General features: G+C 26.8%; 2 protein-coding genes across 2 annotated transcripts; one reads left to right on the top strand and one right to left on the bottom strand.

The window, feature by feature from the left end:
• Window positions 1-608: 608 nt before the first annotated feature.
• LOC126664453 (uncharacterized) lies at window positions 609-1,382 on the top strand. The gene is made up of 2 exons (XM_050356848.1): window positions 609-708; window positions 796-1,382. The coding sequence occupies exons 1-2, from the start codon at window positions 609-611 to the stop codon at window positions 1,380-1,382; spliced, it is 687 nt and encodes a 228-aa protein (XP_050212805.1).
• Window positions 1,383-1,859: 477 nt separating this feature from the next.
• LOC126665079 (26S proteasome regulatory subunit 8 homolog A-like) lies at window positions 1,860-3,333 on the bottom strand. Its single transcript, XM_050357778.2, has 3 exons — window positions 2,991-3,333; window positions 2,625-2,723; window positions 1,860-2,143 (listed from the first exon to the last, which is right to left on the bottom strand). Exons 1-3 carry the CDS (start codon window positions 3,006-3,008, stop codon window positions 1,940-1,942), a joined length of 321 nt encoding a protein of 106 aa, XP_050213735.1. The 5' UTR covers window positions 3,009-3,333; the 3' UTR covers window positions 1,860-1,939.
• Window positions 3,334-10,073: the final 6,740 nt, after the last annotated feature.

Genomic DNA, 10,073 nt, shown 5'->3' with positions numbered 1-10,073 from the left:
TTAAAAGATATATATATATATCACGTGCTTTAATAAAATTTACACATCAAATTATATAAATAATATTTTGATAGTTACTATTCACTATAAATTAAAATATAAAAATAATAAGTTGTGATTTTTTTAACTCAACTTTTATCAATATAAACACCCTCACTTGAATTACAACCATTATTATACACAATGTATCAAAAATCTATTGATAATACTACATCTCAAAATACACACATAATACATATATTAAAATAGAAAATATAGGTCTAAACTATTTCTGATATGTATAAAAGATGTGTCGAATATGCATAGTATTTGTATTTGAGTTATATATTTAACGCATTGAATATATAACTTACGAGTAGTTGAAATTTATCTATAACATATATTAAAATAAAAAACATGTCATATGCTCTGTAAATTGTGTAAATTATTTATCAATGATACGTATTAAGGATGTATTTGTCATGTTTTAATTGTATATGAAAGATGTATCTAAAAATACATCTAAAAGACATATATATATATATATATATATATATATATATATTTATATAACATATATTTAGATATTCTTTGAACTGTTTCTGATATGTGTTAATGATGTGTTCGAGATGTATCGAAACTGTATAGGAGATGTACCAAAAATATATCTCGAAGGCATTGAGGTACCACCATTGACGAGAAGACGCATATCAATGATATATTTATCATGTATGAATTCTATATTAAAAATTTACCTAATAAATACATCTAAGAAACAACTTTGTTTTAATAATGTCCTCTTCTCCTATGAAGCAGTGTTGGGCCTTTGCAACAAGACTATTTGGGATTTCAGGTCTGTTAATGTTCCTAGTTCAGTGATGGAAGGAAAAAGTCAGCTTTGTTGGCAGAAACCGGATGAAGGTTGGATTAAAATCAACACGGATGCGGGTAATTTTCAGAATGGTTCATGGGGTTTGGGTGTTGTTGGCAGAGATAACAATGGAGATATTATTGTTGCTGGACATGTGAGGAAGAGGGCCTCGCCGGAGATTATTTGTGCCGAAGCGGAAGCGGTAAAATGGGGTTTGGAATTAGCTCGAGACTGTTCTTTAAATCAGATTGTTATTGAAAGTGATAATTCTGCCTTGATTGCTGCATTCTGCAACAATGGTGTGTTTTTAAATGAGCTTGGGGATATTCTGAATGAGATTCGAAATTTGGCTATAGGATTTGAACAGGTTTTGTGGAAAGCGGTTCCCCGAATTCGCAATCAGTTGGCTCATGATCTTGCCAAGGAAGCTGCTGCTGAAGATGAGTTCATATGGATAGAAGATATTCCAGAATTGTTTCAACAGAAATGGCTGGAGGAAAAGATTAGAAGTTGTGAGTTAAGTGGTAGTTAGTTTTTTTTCTTTTTTGTTTTGCTCTTGCTGTGCAAGGTTTTATTATTCATCAAAAAAAAACATGTCAAACACGTTTGATGAATTAATATATATTTAAAATAAATGTATTTGAGCTGTTTCTGACATGTATCTGATAATATAACATATGTATCTGATATGTACAAAATATGTATCTTGAAGACAGTTACATAGTATTAATGAAACTTATTAAAAACAAATATCTCAGATACATCTATGCAACACATTTGATATATAATCTTATAATTATTTAAAGTAACAATATAAAATACTTTGTCCTTATAAATTTCATAAGCTCAACCATTCCTTAAATCTCTTCCTCCACCAACTTCCTCACATTCTTAAACATGATTATCTCTTAAACATGTTTGATATATAATGTTGAATTATTTAAAAAAAACTTTCTTTAACGCACTTATAATTCATATCACACAAATTAATAATCAAAACACATAAACATTAACATAAAAAGATTTTAAAAAATTCAAAATAAAACAATACACTTAAAAATATACGTAAGATATTTTTAATGATACATCTCAAATATATAAATAATACATCTCATATGTAGAATCTGGAACCTTTTCTACTTTCATAAGATTAACCAACGGATCAACTTTGCTTGGCAAGACTAAGTGAAGAATATAGTTGTCATTACGGAGGACAACCATGGTTGATGGTGTAATCTTATTGATATCGATACTTTTATCAAAATCAGCAACATATTTTCCTTCTGGGTGGACCTGGAAATAAGAGGGGAATAAAAGTATTTTTTAGATATCTATCTTAAAGCCATTAATTTCAAATAACTTTATCCACATAAAGTCCAGACTTTACAGAATATACATATTATTAGTCTACAGTATGCGTAGGATGTTAAAACTTAAAACTACATGTAACCAAAAGTCCCCACTGAAGTATGTCTATCCGCACCGGAATTTTAATTGGCAATTTCCATCACGTATATGCTTTTCCCTGAGAAGGTTGCTAATCCTAACATATTTAATAAATAACAATTTAATTCACAAAAGGACAAAAAAATATAATAGACTCACAGTCACAAGCATCCTACTTTCCTAGTTGGAACCATTTTTCAATCATAGAATCACAAAGCAAAAACAATAACTTTTAACAATTTTCAAAAGATAAACAATTCAAAAGGATTATCACCATTTATGATATGTATCAGAATTATAAGTGAGAAAGAGGAATTGAACAAAGTACCTTAACTAGCATTTTATTTTTGCCCATTACTTTGACAACTTCACCAACATAAGACCTGGAGTTCCTGAAGCAGCTGTAATTCTTCCCTAAGCATCCCCACTGTCCATATCAACCATTATTAAATTTATCAATCCAATTACTACAAGCCAAATTTTAGCTAAATAACCAAGTAAACAGGACACCTTTCGATGTAAATAATTTCAGTGCTAATCTTCTAGATTCAAGCATATGAAAGAAACTAAATTTTCCTAAAGTTTTCAACTCAGTTATGAGAACAAACCTTAGCTAACAATTTAATAACCAACACCTAGATTCCCAATTCAAACAAATTAAAAAGAATGAAGAATTAAGGTAAGAAACAAATACCTCTAGAATTAAGCTCATTACGTTGAGCTTAGAGGCGATTAAGATTATGGGTCTTTTGCCTGACGAGAAGCTGAAGCTCGTGAATATATTGGAGATAATACTGTCTCAATCCTTCACCTTGTTTTACGGCGGATTTAGCAGAGCAAGTTTCGTGGGTGATGGGTGTTATGTTCGACCTTTACTGTTCATGTGTTCATCTATGAAAAAATGAATCAAAGATATGATAAGTGGAGGGCTGAGATGAATCAGGTATGAGATGTAATTTTTTACTGTTATTAGCTAAAAAAAGTAAAGAAAAAGTTAGCACAGCTGAAAGAATTAGGCAGCCTTAGCAAAAATATAAAAAAAGCCCGGTATTAGCCCATTCCTGTAATTTTCTCTAAATTCATTAATGTATTCTCTTTATATATTGCACTCTCATCCAACACTTTATAGAATTGGGAGGATATAAATTAACATTTCATATGGAAAACATATATAATGATAAATGTAGTTTTACTAGTCATAATAATAGTTAAAATTGCTCATTATTTTATTGCTAGTTCATGTCGCATTTAAATAATAAAGTAAAGGTAATTAAGTCACTTAGCAAAGTTACAAAAGGAATTAAAATTGTATTATAAAAAATTTAAATTAGTAATGACTAGACGTTTTAATTAGTTTTTTACTCGCCATTAGGATTAGGATTCACATTTGCACAAGAAAACTGTTTAATATTTAGGCAATGCTGAAAACTCCCTATGTTGGAAAAGTTGCAAATGAATCTTAAATATATTTCAAGAATTCACACATCTCAAATTTGGTATAGATTTCCATATCAGGAAACTTGATGGATTAAAAAACTTAGTCATCTCAAATTTGTGGTTAATAATTAGCAAACCAAGATTATTTAAAAAATATATTTAATTGTACATATCAGATCTTAATTAGCGATACATATGTATAAAAAAATTTCAATAGTTGTGACCACAAGATATTGTCTTATTGACTAAATTTAATTGATTTTTATATTTTTTTTATCATGTGAACTCATGAATGTGAAACTTAGGGTTGTGTGGTTGAAGTTCTTTCTATGGATTTCTAAGGAAATTCCATTATTTTTTAAAGTTGTTTGTTTTATGTTTTACTTTATTAATCTTGGTTGATAATAACTTCGAGCTTTGTACATTATATATGCATATAAGTCAATATGCTTGGTTGATGTTTGAAAACAGCTTTAAAAATTGCAAAATTGTGAACAACATGAATTTCTACATGGCTATGTTTCCATTCTAATGCATTGTATTTTGACTATTTATTGTAAGAAGAATTGCATTAGTTGTGGAAATTCTACTCCATGAAAAAAATCATATTGAATATGCATAACAATGGTATATATGCAAAAATCAAACTGAAATAAATTGAATTCGGTTGTTTAACTATTCAAATTAATTTCAATTTTATTTGAAGGAAATTTAAAAGATTAAGCTGATCGAAATATTCATCTCTTTCTCACAAACTGATAAAGTTGTGATTCAATTCCTCTCAAAAACGTTCGTCTTTTTAATTATCATGTTTACATTTATATATTTATATTAAAGTTTTAAACACTATAACAATTGTCTATAATTTTTAGGCACAAAATTCTATATATCTTTTTTTAAAAGGTCATATTGTTGAATTTCAAAACTAGCAAGATAAGTGACTTTTTTATTTCTTAGTATAAACATTAAAAGAAACTTGGATTCTAAAAATCAAACCCAAAATCTTGAATTCAATTAAAATAGAGTTCATGTGGCTAATTTATTTATTATATATATGTAAAAAAATTAAATATTACAGCCGCAAAAACAAATGACAGCACCAAGAAAAATAAAAAGAGATTCTCCGTACAATATAGTTGACATCTCAAACATCCAGAAACTTCAAACATGAAACGTACTACCTTCAATTTTTTATTAGAAATTTAAACTTGATTTTTTTATTATAATATAATTATTAGATTAAATAATTCATTAAAAAATTATTAGATTAAATATGTAAGAACAGTAATACAGATAAAATAATAAAATTCGAATATGAAACCTGAGGGTGCATATTCAATCTCAGATTATATAAAAAAACAAATCAATAATTTAAGTTGACTCTATCATTCCATATAAGGTGCAAAGAAATGCCACTTGTTGCAAGAAATCCAAGTCCTTGATTTAGAAAAATGAATTTGTTGTTTATTTTTTCTTTTGAAGATCTTGATTCTTGAATAACAAATGAACAATGAGATAGATTTATTTCTATTTAAAAATACAAAAATATATTGGTAGTTAGAGCTAGATAGCTACATTGACAAGAATGCCATAAAGAATCGAAATCTACTAAAAACACTGATAAATTCGGTTCGATTTAATTGAGATTATAATTTTTTAATTTTTTTTATTTGATTTAGTTTTAGTGGTCACAAATTTGAATGTAGTACAAGTTACATAATAAAATAATAACTCAAAGTAAACAATCGAATAACCCTAAAAATTTGCAAAGTATAAATTTATTCTAATTTGATAATTTCATTGTAAATTCATTCAATTTTTTTCGATCAATTTAATTATCTAAAATCTCAATTAATTTTATATACCAATTCCTTAATTAAAAAAACTCTTTTTTTTAAAAAAAAAATTGCAAAAGTTAGCTTCTAATCTAAACAAGAAATTCAAACACAATAGCAAAATTAAATTTTAAATTCTCTAATTTTCATTAGTTGGAGGAAAAAAAGAAGCAACTTGAAACTCGAATGAACTTAAAAAATAATTGAATATTGTGCTAAGATAAAAAAAATTGACACAACCCACCATGGGTTGGCTCAATTGGTTACAAGTGTGGACAGTAAGAATGGGACTTAAAAAACCCAAGATCGAATCTCATATCCCACAAATAGGACTTATTAGAAGCATTTATGAATGAGTTGTTAAGGCCCATATTAAGTGGGAGATCCGGCGGTGGGATGCCGAGACTAGCCTCTCCGGGGGTTTACTCAGGTGGTCGGGATCCGCCCTAAAGGGTGGTCGGGCTCCGTCGGCAGTTCCCTCGTCACAAAAAAAAATTGACACAGTTAAATTAATTGAAAAATTGGATATATAGATTTTTTACGAAATTATCAGATAGGAATAATTTATAAGCTTAAATTCGTAAAAATCGAAAAAATTGACTTTTTAACACTATTAAACATCAAAAATAATTATTTGGATTTAAACCTGATAAACTAACAGTTGCTTCCAAAACAAGAAATCGTAGGTGTCTAAAACGTATGCATACCATCCTTTCACTGTCCATCACACAAACATCCATTAGTTACCGTTAAAGAAGTTACGTGCATGCATGAAATCATACTGATACCTTCTTCAACTCCGTACGCATAGCTAAATTAAGTACTGTTTGTTTGAATTTTTGTGATTAATGTTTTGGATTGATACTGACGTAATTTGACAATAATGGTATGAGTGGCTTGCTTGTCGAAGCATCTCATTTGAAAAATTACATTAAGATTTTCATCCATTACATTGAATTATTTGTTATGTTCTCATCAAAGTTTATATTTAGAATAGGCTTAATGGCAAAAAAAACTCAGACCTTTATGACTTGTTGCAATTATATCCAAACCTTTTAATTTTTACAATAATATCCAAATTGTATTATTTTGTTGCAATAATATTCAAATTGCACTTTTTATGTAATTTTTTTTGAATTTTTTGCCATTTTTGAAGACTTTTACTATATTATTATACATCAAAAAATAATAATAGCCTAATATCTTAATTGAAAACAACAAGTTTAGCCATCAATTTGACCATTATTGCTACAAATAATGCAATTTGGATATTATTGCAATAAAAAAATGCAATTTGGATATTATTGCAAAAATTAAAAGATTTGGATATAATTGCAACAAGTTGCAAAGGTTTGGGTTTTTTCTACCATTAGGCCTTTAGAATAAGGATTATTTAATTTTTAACTGCTTCACAAAAGCAGTTTGATTTTTTAAGTTTAGTAGTAGGAACTTTGTCTATTCGGGATTGAATTTTTACAGGAATCTTCTTTGTACTTTATTCTCGAATTTTTAGTTTCTTCTTAGCTTTAAGTCGTAGCCTTTATTGTGTTCCTTGTGTTCCACTTTTTGTGCGAAAACTTTTAGCTTTGGTTTTTTTTGCCATTTCTTGTAGTCTTTAATATAATCATTATTCATTAAAAAAATTATATTTTGATGAGAGTATTTGCCTCGACAATCTGCCATATATAAGGAGATAAAAATTGTTGATATGATATGTTAGCTTGTTTATGTAGAAGTGTAGTATTAGAGAAAACTTAAATGAGTTGTGTACAAATCTTTGTAGGATATATCATATGTATAAAGTTATAGCCTATCTACACTATCTTTAATATCAATCTAACTTTTTTTTTGAGAATTAAATATATATCTACCTTAATAATAATAAATAAGATAATTACAATCGGTTACATATTGGCTAATAGTTTTATCATCCACGCACAAGTTGAGCGTGGGGTGTCAGAACCGTCAACTTGTCTTGATGACACTACTAGAAAACAATGTTGTTAAATCGTAAAAATCGCGAAAACAGTTTAGCGATGGATATGATATGTCGTTAAAAAAATGAAAGACTAAAAATCGCGTCCGTCGTTAAATGTATTTTTCCGTCATTAAATTGTCAAATTTTGCAACCATCTACCGATTATATAGCAACAGATTAGCAACGGAAAATTATTTACGGAATTAAAAAATATATTTTTATAATTAAATTTAAAAAATATATTTTTATTGAATCGTAATATCTATTCATATTAACAATTAGTTAATATCATTTTTGATATATTTATATATCATTTTCGAAATTTTTATAAATTTTCCAGTAGTTCACCTATCTTGAAATTGATCGCGGCATGGCTTGTTTAATTTTAACTGTGAAATATACCATGGCTTGTTTAATCTTAACATCTTTCATTTGTTACTCCCTTTGTTCACAAAAGGAGTAATGAGAAGAATAGCCGAAGGGGTTCTATATATCATATATTTGTGTATGTGTGCAGATTAACAGTTTTGAGCATTAAAAATTTTCAAGCAACCTTGTGTGAAAAATCTTTAAGACATTGTTAGTTTTGAGTGGGTCATTTGAACCTTATATTTATAGTTGTTATATAGTTGGATTAATTACATATAAAATCACGATTTTTATACTGAATTTTAAAAGGAATGTGACTTTTAAAAAGTGTCAATCGCAGGTACAACATTCCGTTTCTTTTCAAATTCATCATTGGCATATTTTTTGGTGAAATTTCGTTGACTTGGACAATCGATGGGTTTTCCACGTGTTATGTCCCGTCAGCGAAATTGCCCCTAAAATGTGATGATGATGAATTTGAAAATAAACGAAAAGTTGTGCATGCGATTGATAATTTTTAAAAGTCATGTGTTTTTTTTTTAAACTTGGTATAAATATCGTAATTTTATATGTAATTAATTCTTGTTAATTTTACTTTTCCCCTTGAAAAATCAAGTTATGGCTTGAATTGAGCTTTTAAAAACACATAATTTGAAAATGAATTTGTTAACTCTAGTTATAATAGAAACCTACCTCATTACTGAGGCAAGTGTTTATAGGAGAAGAGTTTACTTTGAACAACTATTAAGTCTGATTATTTTTTAATAGAAACTCGTAAATTAGTGTGCTGAAGTTCTTAACTTATAATTTATTTAGAAAAAAATGTCCATAATTTTATAGTGTATGAATCTATTTAAAATATTTTTAAATAATCTAATTATTTGTAAATTATATAATAGTTATAGTTAATTAATTAAATAAATTAACTTTAAATTAAAATTTCATTTGTACAAGAAAATGATTCTAATTATTTTACTATTAAAAATACTTTAATTTATTTATAATATAAAATATTAAATATGAAAAATATAAATAATTTATTTATGATTATGTAACATATTAACAACAACTCATCAAATACATATACATATTACATGGCTTATCATTTTAAAAATCTATAAAATTTCATCAAATATTTTAAAAGTCATAATTTTAAGGCCAAACCCTAAAAAATACCAAATATTTGTGATTTTTGTCAGTTATGACCAAAACTTTTAAAATTTACAAATATAACCTGTCTTGCCAAATTATGTTCTTTTTATAGCCAAATTCGAATCCAACTGATTTTATTGCCAACATTACAACCATTTTTATAAGATTTTATCACAATAAAATATCAAACATTTGCGTGTTATGTCATAATAAAATGTTTAATCACAATAAAAAAAATCAAACCGATTCAAAAATGGCTATAAAAGAAACATAATTTGTAAAAAGGGGTTATATTTGCAAATTTTGAAAGATTTGGACATAACTGACAAAAATCACAAATATTTAGTATTTTTTGAGGATTTTGCCTAATTTTAATTACATCTGGTTCATATATATATATATATATATATATATATATATATAATTTTACAGCTTCCATTCAAATACAGAAAAAATAAATAAAGTGCAAATTGATAATAAAAAATAAGTTTTTTAGAAAAAGAAATGGAGAAAGAAAATAAATCGTAAGAGACAATGCAATTTAAGAGATTCAATTAATTTCGTTATTAGCTTATGACTTGTCCTATTCTAGTGTACTTTTTATTTTGTTTTTATTTCGATGGCATGCTTTTTTGTTTTTTGTTTTTACTTGATCTCTATATTTTTGAAAATAGTTTTATGAAATTTTTCTTTTACTTAATTTTTGTACTATAGTTTTATGAAATTTTTCTTTTACTTAATTTTTATACTTTCAAAAATAATTTATTTGATTTTTTAAAATATACCACGTTTTTAATTTTTTATTAGAGAAAATACGTTATAAAGCAGTATTCGAAAATATAAGAAATACTTAAAAATATATTTAGGGATAAAATAAAAAAAATACAAAATACAAAAACTTTGACGTAGATTTTATCTTAAATTATTATTTACTCATGATCTACTGGTTAAATGAGTATTGATATATATAATTGCATTAAGTATCTGATTTTGGACTGATATTGGA

Source organism: Mercurialis annua, linkage group LG1-X (assembly GCF_937616625.2).
Source record: "Mercurialis annua linkage group LG1-X, ddMerAnnu1.2, whole genome shotgun sequence".
In the NCBI taxonomy this organism is placed as follows: Eukaryota; Viridiplantae; Streptophyta; class Magnoliopsida; order Malpighiales; family Euphorbiaceae; genus Mercurialis; species Mercurialis annua.
This window is presented reverse-complemented; position numbering and strand designations above follow the sequence as displayed.

Coding starts and splice junctions, on each gene's coding strand:
- LOC126664453 (XM_050356848.1), top strand. CDS start 609: ATGTATCGAAACTGTATAGGAGATGTACCAAAAATATATCTCGAAGGC. Junction 709..795: donor ATCAATGATATATTTATCAT/GTATGAATTCTA, acceptor CCTATGAAGCAG/TGTTGGGCCTTTGCAACAAG.
- LOC126665079 (XM_050357778.2), bottom strand. Junction 2,144..2,624: donor AAAATAAAATGCTAGTTAAG/GTACTTTGTTCA, acceptor TCTTATTTCCAG/GTCCACCCAGAAGGAAAATA.